This window comes from Zeugodacus cucurbitae, chromosome 6 (assembly GCF_028554725.1).
Source record: "Zeugodacus cucurbitae isolate PBARC_wt_2022May chromosome 6, idZeuCucr1.2, whole genome shotgun sequence".
NCBI lineage: Eukaryota > Metazoa > Arthropoda > Insecta > Diptera > Tephritidae > Zeugodacus > Zeugodacus cucurbitae.
This window is the reverse complement of record NC_071671.1, coordinates 50,095,664-50,113,890: the sequence shown is the minus strand read 5'-3', so window position 1 is coordinate 50,113,890 and position 18,227 is coordinate 50,095,664. Positions and strand designations below refer to the sequence as shown.

General features: G+C 34.2%; 2 protein-coding genes across 2 annotated transcripts in view; one reads left to right on the top strand and one right to left on the bottom strand.

Annotated features, from left to right (window-relative positions):
• LOC105217363 (uncharacterized) overlaps positions 1-18,227 on the bottom strand; it is a 57,251-nt gene that overhangs the window by 355 nt on the left and 38,669 nt on the right. Inside the window, exon 6 of the mRNA XM_054234018.1 lies at positions 2,020-2,075. Coding sequence (XP_054089993.1) covers positions 2,023-2,075 — 53 coding nt within the window. The 3' untranslated portion in view covers positions 2,020-2,022. The remainder of the gene's footprint in view (positions 1-2,019; positions 2,076-18,227) is intronic.
• On the top strand, positions 3,710-16,882 carry LOC105217361 (neurogenin-2). The gene is made up of 3 exons (XM_011192317.3): positions 3,710-4,067; positions 6,501-6,781; positions 16,410-16,882. Exons 1-3 carry the CDS (start codon positions 3,992-3,994, stop codon positions 16,800-16,802), a joined length of 750 nt encoding a protein of 249 aa, XP_011190619.1. The 5' UTR covers positions 3,710-3,991; the 3' UTR covers positions 16,803-16,882.

Here is an 18,227-nt window from a genome sequence, read left to right as displayed (position 1 = left end):
AAATATACATATTCGAGAAAATTCTTGGTTGGAGCTTGTTGCTAGAAACAGCAGTTAGGAAGACCTTTATTTTATCGATGTCTCTTAAATGCACCCTGACTTCGAATTTTGGAATAAAATCGTCCCAGTGATCACTATAGTCGATCATTTTGGAAAACTTTAAAAGTATTGTCAAAGATGTATCTTTCATGTTATCATTTTATTAATTAATATAATGTTTGTTTCATTTAACACATTTTCACCTACAAAAACTAAAAATGTTGACTACAATTACTGAAAATGTGACATTAAATTTGTGATCGAGGTCTCCGTATGGTATAATCGTATAGGAAATTCCTATTAGGAATCACCTATATAATTCTATTGTAAGGTCAATCGATTCATGTAACGATTGAAAACACATATTAAGGATTTATAAGACCGAGAGAGAGAGAGAGGTAAATGGTTAATGGTTCACAATACTGATGTCAAAATTAATATTAAATATTATAAAATAAGTATCAAAAATAACTCTGGTATTCATTTGACGAAATTTCCACGGTGTCTGATACGGTTTTACTTATTATAAATCAACGCTTTAGAAAGCATTGGATTCATCAGAAGCGTTAATAAATAAAATAGTAAATATTTATATCAACGATATATCATTTCGAAGCAAGTATGTAAGTTTTTAAAAATACTATTTTTAATGTTTACAGCTTTAAAATAAAAATAAATCGTAAATAAAGCTTTAAAGCTTCAGGGAGTTGTGAGTTTAAGTAATATTGAAACAATGTTCAACATTTTCTACAATAGTTGATGGAAATAAAAATATATATCCTTTCCAGAAAATTATTTACAATATCACAGGCTTCTCATGAGGTTTCTTTGCGTTTTCTTCTTCCTTATAAGTAATGTTTCGTTAAAGCAGTAGTCTGCTTTACAGGCTTCAAAAAATCGATTTTTTGTTTTAAATCTCTTCCAAAACTATCCAAGAATATGTCCAGAGGCCAATTCGACATATTTTCGAAGCTAGAGCAGTTTTAATGGCCGAGCGTCGAGCAGATGCGAATGCTCAGGCAGACTTTAAAGCGCGTTTTCTCGAGTTTTCATTTTCACAAGTATTAGAAAACGGTACCGGCGATAGCAAAAAAGAATATATGTCCGATCGAAAAAAACCAAAGTGATCTAGCTTCAGTATTAAATTATCTTTTATTTGAACTTTGAAAAAGTTGGACAAATGTATTATTTAAACTACTTGTTTTGCAACTTAAAGCCAATCTTTTTTCTTAAAAAAGTGATTTTTTTTCAAACTTCGAAAAAATTTGGAATTTTTTAACTTCTTCGGTATTTTTTTAGTTCATAAAGAAAAGAAACTTATAAAAATTAAAAAAAAAATTGGTTCGACTGTTTCAGATGCATCGCACGACCTGCATCACCGCACCGATTTACAAGTGCAGACTCCAGGTGCTCCAGAAAAATACTTACAACTTTGAAAAAATTTCAATATTTCTTAATAATAAATATTGTTTTTAAGCCTTACTATATACACTATCGTCTTAAAATTCCGTTTACCGCTATCATTTCCTTCCATTTCAAAAAAAAAAAAATTGCTAAAAACGCTTTTTTTCGGCTTCTAAAGCAGACTACTGCCTTAATCTGCTACGAATTATCACGATTTTTTAGAGTACTTGGTTTTTTGATAATGAAGTGTATAATTTAATTTGAATATATAAGAACCGAGTTTGAACACTCAAAACACTCCGAACCTGACACTCGAATACCCGATGATTCAATCAGAACTTTATTTTATTGTATTTGCTCAATAATGTATCGCATGGGACTATATTCACTATGAACAGTATTCGCACAATTTTTATGGGCTAATGACGCATTTTAAGACACTTTTTTCGAAGAAACATGTGTATGTATGGTAAAAATCGTATATAAGTACGTACACAAACGCGATGTAATCAATTTAAATTCATGAAAATTTAGTTTACAAAATATAAATTAAAATTTATAAACATTATCACTTACCCGTTAAGAATTATTGCTTGCGTGATTTATTTCTATAAATATATGATTTGCAGAAGCTGAAATTAAAAATAATTGTATAAATAATTATAATGCATGTACTTTGGGAAAAATTTAATATCTTATATGTATATTATATAATAAGGTTATGTTTTCCCAGTAAACTATGAACGGTCAGGTGCTAATGAACTTTTACAAATTTTAGTTGTTAGTAATTTTATATTTTAATTTTATTGTTATTATATAGTACATATGCTAAATTTGCATATATTATATATATATATATGTATATTATCAGCGAAGTAAATATTTATTGCGCTCTTGGGCAAAAGCTTTGATAACAAGTTCATACTTAGAAGCTTCACTTGTTTCGTCAAATGCTTAGTGCTTAATTGGAGGCAACGAATGCAGAGATAAGAATACATTAAATGCTAACAAAATATAATTAATTTTATTCTAAGGTACAGATTGAAAACACAGTAGATTCTACTATAAAGTGTCTCAAAAATATGTTTCTTATTAAGAGGAACTGGGTTTCCACGTTGAATAATGTGTTGAGAACTCGTTTGAGGCAAAATTCAGTATAGATTTTTTTCAACTCCGTGAATATTGCCTCACCAAGATTACTGGATCAGCTGTTCAAAGACTTTGATGAGCGCTTTCTCAATATCGTCTAATGTAGAATATGGTCGGACGATAGCTAACATCCGATTGAAATTCGCTTAACATAACATAAATAAAGTATTTTTTAAGGACCATGGGAACAATTAAAGATTATCGTCGAACAATTGATTGTATCTTATTATGTTGTAGACATGTAAAACATGGTAGCAAATCTCTCGTTGATAGACTGTTGAATATTTTTGTAATCTCTTGTTGGAGAAAATAGTTCAAATTAAGGATATCGATGAAATTGGCTATGGATATGGACCTGATGTTAATGTCAGTAAACACAAAAAGCTTGGAAGAGAACCAACATAAATTGAAACCCAACAGTAATTTCTTACCCTCTTCTTAACTAACAGTAAATACAGTAAAGGTATTTCTCGACGAAGAAACATGATCTTTCATCAAATTTTAATTATGAAATGATTTAGACGTTGATAACAAATGCTGAGCCCTCTCTTTCTCTCTGCGTATATATGGAAATTGTAAATGCGAATTTAGATCTGAGCTCTTATGTAATTTCAATAGTTATATATTTATAGGACTATAAACATTTGAAAAAATGTCGGTAGTTTTGAAAATTAAGAATACCCTTACATGACAAACATGTATCTATCTATCAAATCTATATGAAATATCTCCTAATCCTAAGTACTTCATTGTAACAACTCAAACATTTCATGTAAACAAATCTTGGTATCAAAACACGGCTGGACCACATCTTTAGCAATTCGTTCAGCTACTTTTCACATGGTCGCATTTCGATTCGTTTATTTATTTACATGCCCGCACATATGTTTCCACTTACTTGCTCATTCATATGTGAAGAGCTGTCTTCTATTTGTCTATTCCTCGGCTAGATGCCTACCAATGAGATTGTCTTAAGATCTACTAGTTAAAGAACTGCTAGTATATATATACATATGTATATAGAACATATGCTCCACCCACAATGGTCTAAAAATAGTCCTTTGGTCGTTTCAATGGCACTCGGGCGCATAGATGCGCGTAAATACTAAGATGTTCTAAGATCTTATACCAGAAACGCATTGTATATGGTTCGTTACGGTCGGTTGACGCGCTTAAAGAATTGTTCGACAACTTTTTTTGGTTTGGTGTATTCGTGCTGTGATTATTGAAAGAGCTGTGATAGCATTTGAAAACCATTAAACGAAATTGTTATGAAATTAAACTAAACACCGTGAAAGTGCATTCAAGTGAAATTTATAAAGTTGATATATATTTAAATAATTGTAGAAAAAATATATGGAGAATAAATAAAATCCTAAAAGAAAACAAAGAAACAACAATGCCCAGAAGAAAACGAGCTTCAAGTCCATTTGATGCTTTCGATGATGATTTTGATGAGGATGCCAGTTCTCAAAGTAAGTGTTGAAGCTACGTTACGTTACGTTATAAAGTGGAAACTCTTATTAAAAGTATAACACATTTCTAATTAATTTTGTAGAAGTCCTACTAAAACATTAAATTAAATTAAAAACGTTTCTATGTGAGAAAGACTTATTTAAATACTCTTATTAAAAATACTCTTCGAGCCCAATTTTGATTTATAATAAATATTAAGAAATACTATGAGTAACTCAAAGTTCTTTCTAATCACTGACGATCATTGTTCTACCGACATTTCAAATTATTATCCTTTAGTATTTTTGGGTTCGCCCTTTCCGCTACCAGATTTTCGTTGAAACCTCCTTTGCTAATTTGATAGTATTCGAAATCTCGCTCTTTGGATAAGAAACATGCCTTTATCACAAATTAAAACTTTGGGAATAGTCAGTGGCGAACGCAGGAAAAAAATTTGGGGGGGGGGGGGGGTTTTAGGTAAAAAGACAATGTTTCATTATTTTATTTACAAATTGAAGTCTAATCTTCTTTTATTTTGGGCCATAACATTTTAAATCTCTTCCTCCGTCACGTCTATATCTCTATGGATATTCAAGAGAGCCATTCCTTTCAGGCGTGCTTCTCCAGTTTTATTTCTTAAATATGTTTTAAGCCTGTGAAGTGAGGAAAACGAGCGTTCACTTGAAGCGACAGATATAGGGATTGTTGCTCCAATCTTTAAAAAACGCTGCACTGTTTTGAAAATTTTCATTTGAAAAACAAATAATAAGTAAAGTTGTGTATCTAATTCAGACCAGTTTTTTCTGGTTGTTTTTATTAAAAATATAGACATTTTAGTTAGGGCGCTCAAGTATTTTTTTGCAAATAGCATAATTTTTTTTTAATTTAAATTTATTTCACAACAGTTTGCTCATGGAACGAAAACTGAAAGTCATAATAAATGAGTTTTTAGTTTTCATGTGTTATGATTAACAATAAACTCTAAAAAAAATAATAGAAACCTTATTGGTGACTTTTCAGTTCAGAACTAATTTTCAAAAGTAGTCCATTTTTGACTCACAATTCCCCTTAAATCTAAAAAAATCCAGTTCAGTAGCCACAGAGTTATAAGGCAAACTCATTACTTTGAAGCAAATTAAAAAAATTTCTCTGTCCAGTTTATATTTTTCTGGGTTTTTTAATTGGTCTACATTCCCAAAACTTTTTAATACTATCCAGATACAATAGGTTTGTTTTTAGTTTAACATTTTCATAGTTTCAAAAAATTAAATTCTCAATAGGTTTGTTTTTCGTTTAACATTTTCATAGTTTCAAAAAATTAAATTCTATCCGCAGAAAAGTATCAAAATAGGCCGTTTGTGAACAAAAAAATTATCAAATCACAAAATTTATAAAAAAAAGTATCAAAAAAGATACAAATGTATCAAAACGGCAACGCTGTTAGTGACTAACGTATTCATTTATTTTACATATTCATACATCGTCGGCAGAAAGATTGCTTTGAAAACAACAAATTACAATTTTTCAAATGACTATGTAGAATAAAATTTTATTATTTAAAAATACAATTACTTTGGGGGGGGGGGGGGGGGGCTTTTGGGGTGTTAAAACCCCTGCGTTCGCCCCTGGGAATAGTATTTTCTAACAAAGGTCCAGCACTTTTATTAATTTTTGTCTCAATAATACATGATCTGTTCGGAGAAGTCAACATAACCTCAGTTGATACAGTTCACGCTGTGAATAAACGTGTTTTAATCAAGAAGGAGTCTTAAATGTTGACAAATGCCTTCTCGAGGATGAAACCACTGTCTTTATCAAGCGTCCTCACTCAAAAAACATAAAAACATAGCTAGGAAACTCAGGATCTCATGAAGCATTATATGAGAGCTCTGGGAGTAATGCATTTTGAAAACCTCCGATTTTTATACGAAAATGTAATAGTTTTATTTATCGTACGGTTGTTAAAATAATCGAGATGTATGTATATACAAAAAATAACGAGGAAAACGAATTGATTTCAACGGGTTGGCTTGATATTCATGCCTTGTGTTCACGTGTACCTTGTCATTCCATCTAATTAGTCATTGCAAATGCGCGATGTTGAACCATTTTCATACTCACAAAACAGTGTTATTTAAAAATAATATAATAAAACGTTATATCTGTACCCAATCCCACTACAAACACAGGGAACCACGCACGCCCATTAGCAAATATAAAATTTTAAATCAACTTTACAATAGATAAAACGAGCAACAATAAAGATCCAGACATATTCACTCAATATTACACTTTCCGATCTTTCCCATGATATTACAAAAGATTAAAAGATATTAGTGAAATATCTTAATGTAGCTCTTCAAAACGGATACCATTTTTTTTAATTAAATAATCATGATTTTCTTAGTAATATCTTAAATAAATAAATAATAAATATAATAAATAATTATTAGGTTCCAAAAACGGCAATCCACCCATACAACGTAATGCTGCCAATGCAAGAGAGCGCGCACGCATGCGTGTGCTTTCCAGCGCTTTTGGACGACTCAAAACGAAGCTACCAAACATTCCGCCGGATACGAAGCTATCCAAATTGGACACACTACGTTTAGCGACGATGTATATAAAGCAGTTAAAAGTACTTGTGGAAGGTGGCACAGCGACGGCAGAAAGTCCAGAGACATTTCAAGAGACGACGGGTATTTTCAACATGCAGGGTGTGCCGCAAAGCATGGTAAATATATATATTGTTATTATTATTAAATATTTATTGCACAGTTTTAGATAGAATTTAAGAGACTTGGAAATAATTATTAATGCCAGAAATAAACTAATAACTAATTCTGAGCTTCGTATGACAAAATCCGACCAATTAATTGTAGTATTTAAGGTTTTGTTCCATATCTAAATCCGTTGGACATGTCAATTAATCTACAATCCACAACCGCATTGTAGTGCCAGGGAGAATCTTTTTTGTTTTTCATTTGACCATTCGACCGATCATGTGCAATTTGCAAGAATTATTAAAAAAAAATGAAAATTCCCGTTATTTTTTGAACACATATCGCAAATTTTATACTCGGATTTGCTTTATTTCAAAATAGCACACTGTCTCGTTTATTATAATTCCTTTGTCGTAAAATTTTCGTAATGCTCTAGACCAGGCTCAATTCCTACAATTTTCTCATTTCATCGTTTTGAGTAACGGTACTTAAATCAATGCTTTCTTAAAATTTGGACGTTTATTGTGTTTTGAGTTTGAAACGTATTAGTAACGCTATATAATTTATATAATAATTCCATGAACATTCCAAAAAACACTCTTTGGAGTCGATTCATAAGATCCAGTCCAGCGGGAAATCAGTCGATTATAGTCTTGAACAGGTATATCATTACTCAGATTAGTAAATTCAATGTTATTTTTGGTCAATTGTAAGTTCCAAGGCACTCATTTCACACAGAGCTTTCGTATACCCATGGATTCACAAACGATTTCCTTTCATGTCTTTCGTGTGTCAGCTACATCAATAAAATTTTTCATTTGCAATATTCGAAATGCCACCAATAAATCATTAATTGCTCGTATTGTAAAACTTGTTATTATTTTGTTTTCACTTATCCCATTTGAGAAACCCTATATTCAAATAAGTCTCTCTTAGAATTGTAAAAGTCGTTTGATTTTACAATGCTATTATAAATAATTATCCATAATTATATACAAATGTTGTACTATTAAATTAGCTGCCATTTTGCCGGTTAATTGTGACTGAAAACAAATCTCTGACAAACGTGTATTAAATTGTTAAGGAACGATTAGAGCATATTACATTGCATTGCGCTGTTCAACACTTCATTCACGGGCAATTTACAACAGTTGAGTTATATCTTCTTAATTTGCCACATAATAAACATCTCGAGACAATAAGTATACGAACCGTAGCACCCCTCAAAAAAAATCAAACACAAATTATAATCGCATAGTACTCTAGTATATGTGTGTTTGTTTGTAAGTGTATACTTGAAGGCGTATTTAAGTGATGTCAGTGCCGCTTTGGCTCCAGCGGCACTTCTCGGCATATACATACATAAGTACGAACTCCATATGGTCGCAGGTGCATTTTGTCAATTGATGGCGCGAGCGTTGATGTCAAATTGGGCTGTCACACATTAGCAGCCGCAGAAGCATACACGTATTTTCACAATGGAACAAGAGTACATATGTACCGGGGAAAATGTTTATGGGGTACATGTATCTATGTACAAATGTATGCAGGGGGAATGCTAGTTTGCAATTAAAATCAATTTATTAAAATAGATTTTTTAAATGTTGGCATTAAAGTCTAAAACTATTTGATTAGTTCAATATTATAAAATCAATATTAGAACGTAATGTCTGTGATTTTTGATCGGCATACCAAGTATTTTTTTTAATTTGAACCAGGCTTTTCATTGTTAATTACTTTCATATTTAAATGATTAATATATTCATAAACGTGTTTTTTAGCTCGCGTCTTTAAGCTATCAAAAAAGTTATCTGAGGCTCAAGCTCCCTCAGAACCGAGTTTTTATATACGATTTTTATATGCTCCGAATTTTGATATTGTCCGGCAGTCTTAGGAAAAAATCTGTTTCTATAATCAAAGATTTTTGCTTGGAGGAGATATTTTTAAATATCTAACGTTGATTAGTCAGCCAGACCGCTGCCAGCAGCGATCCAAATACATATTTTCAGCATTTCAAAATAAATAAAGTTTTTTTTTTAGCTGGCATTAAACTATAAGAAATCAAATCATTTTACATTTTGCTCTTAGGAGCCCTATTACATAAGGGTGTAATATTCTTTTAAATTAAGCATGGGCCTGAGCCGGGGTTCCGTTGTCCTCTTACGTTCTAGCACTGGATCAATGGATCTATCACTAGTTTGGTAAACGTTGCTCGAACAATCAGCACCAGCTCGGTTGTGAGATACTTTTGGCCTAGAGTGGAACGCAAGAGGTCGGCTGAATTACTAGTTTCACCTTGCCACAATAGTGGGAGTACTCACTGGACATAAGTGTATGGAAGTTAAATAATTTTCTCCTCAACTGTCCACTTCAGTTCACAAGACTGATGTTGAAACATCCCGGTAGCTTTTCCTTTAGCGATCCAAGCGAACTGACTACAATGAACGTTAGCCGTCTCATGGAATATGTGATAAACTCAAAGCTCTTTGGCGAGATATTTTTGCGATCCATACGAAGACTTTTGTCATCACAGTGGACCGGCGACTTTAGCTGTTCAAATGGGATCTTACGACACTTGTCGCGAGGGCCAGCCTCTGACCATAAATTAACTAACCTGAACGATATAAATTCCAATTCCAACGGCTCTGTCGGTTAGGTAAAGCTAAATATGAGCAATAGTTTGGAATACTATAAAAATACCGCAGAATTTTGGCTCCAGAAAATTATATTGGGGTCAAACTGCTGGTTCTTGGTAACTAATTCACGAATAACTATATAACTAAATCGTAAATTTAGCATATCCTTTGTGATAAGATTCTTGACTCTGTCTGATCCATTTAGTCATACATTGTTAGATTTGAATGAAGATAAGTCTGTACCTATCTTGTTTTAATTAACACTTTTTTAACAAAATGTTGACGTACATATTACAATTATCAACTCAATAATTTTGGAAATAAATACTAAATCATCTTCGGCCAAACTTGATGAAAAGCGAATCGAACTAGTAACTGGTATAAGTCTGATTTCATGCAATTATACCATTTTAATAAGATATCCATTTACCGTTTGGAACTGAACTCAACGGTATAATACTCCAGTTGTTTTCATACGTATGTATATTGTTTAACGAAAAAACAGAGCGAGAGGAGAACCCATGAATCAAAATATGTATTTGAATTAGTTATAATGTATAAAACTAAAAACAAATATTTAAATCAAAACATATAAACATAAAAATATATACTTATTTATGCACATAAATACGCAAAACAAATTTTGAATAATTTAACGTTGAGTAAAAAAAAATTAAATCATAACTTTTGTCAATCTACGTGACACACATACTAAATATAATCCAATGTCAAATCACAAATATTATATATGTATATATACACATGTACATACATATGTACAGGCACACATCAATATACACACATATACTAAGTGAGTAACAACAGCTCAGTGCAAAAACAATTTCGAAAAGTCAACACGCAATATTACGATCAAATTTCCTGTAATTTGATATTTTTTCCACTTTCAACTATGAATATGACAGATCTTTAAGATTTGTGTCTATGCAATTTTGCTGCGCGTATACTTGATGCAAGCATACATTTCTACATATTTACATACAAGAAATCTTCATAGTTTAAAGAAAACACTTCAGAAAAGACAGTGACAGTCAGATATTTTTAAAAACGTCTCCTCAAAATGACTGACAGATCAGTGCAAACTGTCACCGTTTCAAGCACGGGAAATTCTGTGACGATATTGATTTACAGTTAAGGTAAAAATGGATCATGAGGAAATGAAGAACGAGTCACTTCTTACTATATATGTATATAGTCAGCTTCACGTTGAAATATGGATAGGATTTTGCTTAAGAGAATTTGTTGTTGTGTTCCCTACAATGGTGTTCAATAGAGGAATCGTGACTCATAAGGCCATATTTTGATTTTTGATTCAAAAAATTGTCCTCATCGGTAGACTGCAGTTCTCCAGTTTGAGAGAATGCAGTTGAAAAGTATTCTTAAAACATGATTGCTCTGCTGACCGAAACAGGAGTAACAGTAAGCTTAGAAAGCGAGGGGTAGAGTCCGTGAAAATGCAATATAGGTTAAGGTACAGACCTATTCATGTACGAGGTGTGCGGGAAATACAATAATTATTCTTTCGTCTACAACGTTTTTTCCAATCGTGGAAACACTTCCCAAACTCAATAGCCTTTGGTTCTGAAAGCCTGCATTTCCAAAATTACCAGGAGTGCTTCGGTAAAAAATGATCTTGTTCGAAAACTGTATAATCTACCGCAATACGACTCTTAGCGATTTTAGAAAAAAAGAAAATAATAACAAGTAAGGAAGGGCTAAGTACGGGTGTAACCGAACATTTTATACTCTCGCAATTTATTTGTTTAACTTTATTTATATTATATAATACACAATTTGACCCACATATTAGTCATATATATTGTATAAAGTCCATTGAAAGTTGGAAACCATAATATTAGGTTAGAAGCACCGAGGTCCTCGTGTTCGATATATGGGGCCTTCAAAATCTATGGTCCGATTTCGGATTTTTAGAATGGGGCTGCTACACTATAAACATAGTATTTGTGCAAAGTTCTGCACCGATATCTTCACTAGTACTTACTTTATATATTGTAAAGTAAACGATTCAGATTGTCTTCAAAGTTCTGATATATAAGAAGTTGGCGTGGTTGTAAAGCGATTTGGCCTATTTTCACAACATATCATTGGGATGTAAGGAAACTATTACAAACCAAGTTTCATTGAAATCGGTCGAGTAGTTCCTGAGATATGGTTTTTGACCCATAAGTGGGCGACGCCACGCCCATTTTACATTTTGTAAAAAAATCTGAGTGCAGCCTCCATCTGTCATTTCTTATGTGAAATTTAGTGTTTCTGACGTTTTTCGTTAGTGAGTTAACCCACTTTTAGTAATTTTCAACCTAACCTTTGTATGGGAGGTGGGCGTGGTTATTATCCGATTTCTTTCATTTTTGGACTGTATTAAGAAATGGTTAAAAAAAAACGACTGCAGAAAGTTTGGTTTATACAGTTCTATTAATTTACGAGATATATACAAAAAACCTATTTACCCATAAAAATTACATCCTAATATGCCCCTTCATAGTGCGATCCTTCACACCAAATTTTATTTCCATAGCTTAATTTATGGCTTAGTTATGGCACTTTATGTGTTTTCGATTTTCGCCATTTTGTGGGCGTGGCAGTGGTCCGATTTTGCTCATTTTCGAAAGCAACCTTCCTATGGTGCCTAGAAATAAGTGTGCCAAGTTTCATCAAGATATCTTAATTTTTACTCAAGTTACAGCTTGCACAGGCGGACGGACGGACGGACAGACAGACATTCGGATTTGAACTCCACTCTGCACCCTGATCACTTTGGTATATATAACCCTATATCTAACTCGTTTAGTTTTGGGTGTTATAAACAACCGTTATGTGAACAAAACTATAATACTCTCTAGCAACTTTTGTTGCGAGAGTATAAAAAATATCTAGCTCAAATTTTATCAGTAACTTTTTATATTTTCTTATACTGACTTCTTGATATCTTAACTTCTTGAGAGGCGCCAACTCGTTTGTCAAAATGGTAGAGCGATAAATCAAACACACAAATAAATCATATTGCTTATTGCCTATTTGTTCTTCGCTGTAAGTGTTCAATAAGTAGAAATGTTTAATGAATGTGGATCACCGCAAAATGCGAAATGTGTGAAGTGTGAACAGCGAACAGCTGTTTGCGGTGTGTTCCTCCTTCACATTCAAAAATGTTTATTTACACAAATGTGATTGCGTTAACAATCACTTAAACATAACAATAAACAAAACCATCATAAAGGCCTATTAAAATAAAGGATTGTTGTCTACAAAAGGGCGCTTATTACATGCATAAGAATGCATATGTTACATACACACACACTCACACACACACAAATGCGATTACAGCAACGTAAGAAGTGTGCAACCATTTGGTTTGTTGACTACGCGAACATTAGGGTATAAGCAAGCAAAGGCAAAAGAAAGCTAAACAATCCGCTATCAGCAACAATAAAGCCATCAACCAATCTGTGCGGCCTCCCTTTCAAAACAACAACTAAAATGGAGCAAAGGAAAAGTCGCGGCATTTTGGCAGTTTGGTGTGTGCCATGATCGCGCTGGGAACAGACGGTGAATGTTGATTTATTCGAATATATGTACGTAGTAGCATATAAACAATACAGATTTGATGTTTCCCATGCTTGGGCATTGCATATCTATGCAATAACTACGAATAACTTATGCAAATACAGTCATGGGTATGAAATTAAGATCACTAACAAAAAAATGTTTATTTTTTGACTTCGAACGCTCTTGGAATATGAAGGTACTATGATTTTAGACTGAAGCTGTTGACAAAAGCTAAATTTAACGATGCTGGATCTTTTGAAATCTACACTTACTCGGAAAATTGGATTTTGAAATTTTTTTGGGATTTAATATTTGAAGAAGTCGCAAAGCTCGTGTTTTTAATGAAGATTAATTCGACAATCGTAACTTCGAAGTTGTAGATAATTTCGTATACCTGGGAATCAGTATCAACAACACCAACAATGTCAGCCTTGAAATCCAACGCAGAATCACTCTTGCCAACAGGTGCTACTTTGGACTGAGTAGGCAATTGAATAGTAAAGTCCTCTATAGACGAACCAAAATCAAACTCTACAAGTCGCTTATCATTCCCGTCCTGCTTTATGGTGCAGAAGCTTGGACGATGTCAACATCAGATGAGACGACACAAGGAGTTTTCGAGAGGGAAAATTTTGCGCAAGATTTACGGACCTCAGAACATTGGCAACGGCGAATACCGCAGACGATGGAACGATGAGCTGTACGAGTTATACGACGACATTGGCATAGTTCAGCGAATAAAAAGACAGCGGATTTACGGACCTCAGAACATTGGCAACGGCGAATACCGCAGACGATGAACGATGTTGTCCCAATGGACGAAAACACTGCAGCTCTGAAAGTGTTCGATGCAGTACCCGCCGGAGGAAGCCGAAGAAGGGGAAGACCTCCACTCCGTTGGAGGGACCAGGTGGAGAGCGATCTGGTTACACTTGGAATCTCCAACTGGCGCCGAACTGCGAAGGAAAGAGAGGAGTGGCGTGCTCTCATCGATTCGGCTATAACCGGCTAAACGGTTGAACGCCAATCACATACATACATATAATTCGACAAACAGTAGTGCACACGTTAAAGTACGAATTACTTCAATCTAAATAGAATTCCACTGAAACCATTGTTATACTAACACTTTTATGGAAAATTTCTGAGTTTGACTTGAACTCACAACACTCTAAGAGATTCTTCTGCTCTTAATTTTTTCCCGTGACTGAATGGGCTTGAACTTTTGTCGGTAGACGTATTATGCATAAACAATGCAGCAACACATTTTATGCGTGGCATTCGTGGTTAACGCCACATTTAGTGATTTGCCATACATCGGAAATATTTTGAAATAATTTTAAGTATGTGTTAAAAAGCCATGTTCATACAAAAATATTTTAGTGTCGGAATCTCATAATTTAAGATGTTATGTTTTGACCGTCGTAACTTGGTGAGCTCACCCTTCGTTGCTTGTTCGTGAATTATTGGCCAAAAACAATATTGTAAAGATGCCTCAGCCTCCATATTCGTCAAACAAGGCTTCGTGTGACTTTTCCTATTTCCAAAAATGAAGTGACACTAAAAAATCGAGTTTGAGATGTGTTTCGACGATTGGAAGAAGAGCTGTCACACACACTTGGTCCAAATAATGAGTACATTCCTTTAGCTTGCAATCATGGCTAAATTTTGAAAGTTTGGTGAAGTATACGAGTGCAACTTTGGGTCGGTTTTAATAAATAGATAAACCTTTTAAAGCGAAAAGAAAATAGTGAATCTCCATTATTGAAGTAGGCGTGCCGATCCACTGTAGTAATTCGTTCTTTAAGTAGTCAAAATAATAAGTGCATTGTTAATTATTCTAAGATGTTTAGGAAATCGCATGATTCAATTTCATGGATCGTTCTTTCCCATGTATAGCTTTTAAAAGTGCTGTTAAAAGTGCAGCAAAAACTTAAATTTTTTATAAATGAATGATCACGGAATGTACTCCCTTCGAAATAGAAATAATTGCATTTTTGGTTTACAAAAAAAACTTTAAACATGGTCAGGCTCTGCTTTTCATGGTACGTTGGAAGACCAATTTATCGTATAGGTTAAACTACAAAGATATCACAAACATGATACTGTCATATGCTGAGGAAAGTATGTCACTAATATGGAAATTTCAGTGGGATGACGATCCTAACCATACTTCGAAGTCGATTCAAGGGCAACGTTGTGAGTTCTTTTAATTGCCCAAGTCAGTCCCACGACACGAATCCAATTGGAAATCGTTGGGAGGATCTAAAGCAACGGATTGTGAAACAATCGTTCCGAAATAAGGACCAGTTATGGAATTTAGTTGAGATCGGGAAGACCTCTATTTATAAATATGATTAAATATGAAAGTTAGATTTATATAGAATGAATAATAAATTTAGTTGTTGTTGTTGTAGCGGTTATCTATCCCTTCCTGAAAAGAAAGCATAAATCTAGTTTTCGTCGAGGTTATCTAACGGGTGGCCCAGGAAACGTGCTGTTTCGACAGGGTTGGACCAAAGGGAAAGGGGTGTTAGATAAGTAGGTTTCGTTGGGCATGCAAAAAGGTGATCAGTGTCATGCGGGGACTTATTGCATGCAGGACATGTATTTTGTAGGTCGGGGTTCAGTCTGGATAAGTAGGAGTTTAACCTGCTACAATATCCAGATCGAAATTGCGCAAGGGTCTCTCTGGTTTCACGTGGCAACTCTATATTCTACGCCACCGGAGTTGACCCGGATTTTATCCGGTCAAGGGCTGCCATTTCGGAGATCTAACCCTGTTTGGATCGATAAGTTTTAAGTCTAGTTGTTCGTCATTGGAGCAACGCCTTGCAGCAGCGTTGCTCCACATCCTCTTACTCCGGGCTGGCATCGAGTCCAACCCGGGGTCTGTGGTATTTTTCTGCTGCGTATGCGCTAAAAGGCTCCATCCAAATTCCACATTGGTTAGGTGTAACTCATGCAATGGATGGAGCCATCTAAAGCTGTCAACGCAATACTGCGACTGTTGCCTCTACGACAGTGCAACTTCCACCTAGTTTACGCAACGCGCCGCCACCCTCAGGGAATGGCCAACTTAGGGCCCCTACGGCCCCCAGGAGCTCAATTAGACAGCATGACTCCCAGTCTGACCAATAATAAATTTAGTTCTTGGATTTGGACAATGCTCAGACCTCAACAACAGAACGTTCACTTCAAATTGTGTTATAAGAGTTAACGAAATGAGAACCAAAATTGGGTGGTATTCATTCATTAACTTTAATATTTATTTAATTAGAAGAAAATATGTGTTTTTGATGAGTATGAATTTCATTGTTTTATATAACTCAAAATACTGTATTCCCCCGATTTTAATTTTCGGTGATTACCATGTTTCAATAACCAATAAGTTCCTTCATTTTATAATTCATTACAGACCTGGCCTTTCGGGTTCCATCACATGCAAAATAACAACAACAATAACAATAGTGGACGACTGCAAGCACTCCAATACTCGCCGCCGCCCACCGATTGGAATCTTTCGCGCAACGCTTACTCCAAATATGGACGCGTGAGCAACATGAGTAACGGTAGCAGCAGCAACAACAGTGTCAACTATCAACAAGAAACGACAAATATCTTGCACTCACACCATTGGTACGCGGCGGATGAGCCCATGGTGGAGGACATCAATGTGAACAACAACAACAATTGTGTGTTTTTCGAACAGCAACCGGAACATCATGTGAAACATAACCATGACCTAACACAAGTGCATCATCAACTTTATCACACGAGTCATCCGAATACGCAAAGTTCCATACGATAATCACATATATACACACGCATACATATTTAATATTATAGATACTTAAGAATTTATGCATAAATGCATGTTTTGAAAAACAATATTTTGTAATTATTTAAATATATTTAAGGAAATAAGTATTAACACAAGTGTGTACGTAGAGCTAATAGCTTATTATATAATAAATATGAAGATACATATATGGCCATATTATGAATAGTTTTGGGCGTTGTCACTTAAATTGGTTGTTGTTGTTGAGATTGGCATTATTCATGGAAAGTGTTGTTGTAGCGCTGACCAAAAAATATTTGTTATAAATATTTTAGAAATTAAAAAAAAAAATATAAAAGAAATAAAAAAATTAAAATAAAACAAGTAAGGAAGGGCTAAGTTCGGGTGTAACCGAACATTTTATACTCTCGCAATTTATTTATTTAATTTTATATAACACACAATTTGACCCACATATTCGACATATATATGGATAAAGTCCATTGAATGTTGGAAACCCTAATATTAGGTTAGAAGCACCGAGGTCCCTATGTTCGATATATGGGGCCTTGAAAACCTATAATCCGATTTCGGCGATTTTAAGAAAGGCAGTATTTATGCAAAGTTCTGTTCCGATATATTCACTAGTGCTTACTTTACATATTGTAAAATAAACTCTTCAGGACGACTTCAAAGTTCTGGTAGATAGGAAATAGGAGTGGTTGCGATTTGGCCTATTTTCACAACATATCATTGAGATGTATGGAAAATATTACAAACCAAGTTTCATTGAAATTGGTCGAGTAGTTTCGGATATCTGGTTTTTGATCCATGTGGCGAAGCCACACCCACTTAAAATTTTGTATACCAATTATCTGTACCTTCTTCATAATGAAATTTAAGATTCCCGGTGCTTTCCCTTACTGAATTAAAGATTTTTAGTAGTTTAACATAACCTTTGAATGGGAGGTGAGCGTGGTTAAAATCCGATATCCACCATTTTTGGACTGTATAAGCTAGTACCTAAAAGAAACGACTCTAGAAAGTTTGGTTGATATAGCTTAAGTAGTTTACGAGATATGTACAAAAACTTAGTAGGGGCGGGACCACGCCCACTTCTAAAAAAAAAATACATCCAAATATTTATGGCTTAGTTATGGCACTTTATGTCGGTTTCCGCCATTTTGTGGGCGTGGCAGTGGTCCGATTGTGCCCATCTTCGAAAGCAACCTTCCTATGGTGCCAAGAAACAAGTGTGTCAAGTTTCATCAAGATATCTTAATTTTTACTCAAGTTACAGCTTGCGCAGACGGACGGACAGACAGACATCCGGATTAGAACTCCACCCTTCACCCTGATCACTTTGGTATATATAACCCTATATCTAACTCGTTTAGTTGTGGGTGTTACAAACAACCGTTATGTGAACAAAACTATAATACTCTCTTAGCAGCT

Coding starts and splice junctions, on each gene's coding strand:
- LOC105217361 (XM_011192317.3), top strand. CDS start 3,992: ATGCCCAGAAGAAAACGAGCTTCAAGTCCATTTGATGCTTTCGATGAT. Junction 4,068..6,500: donor TGAGGATGCCAGTTCTCAAA/GTAAGTGTTGAA, acceptor AATAATTATTAG/GTTCCAAAAACGGCAATCCA. Junction 6,782..16,409: donor AGGGTGTGCCGCAAAGCATG/GTAAATATATAT, acceptor AATTCATTACAG/ACCTGGCCTTTCGGGTTCCA.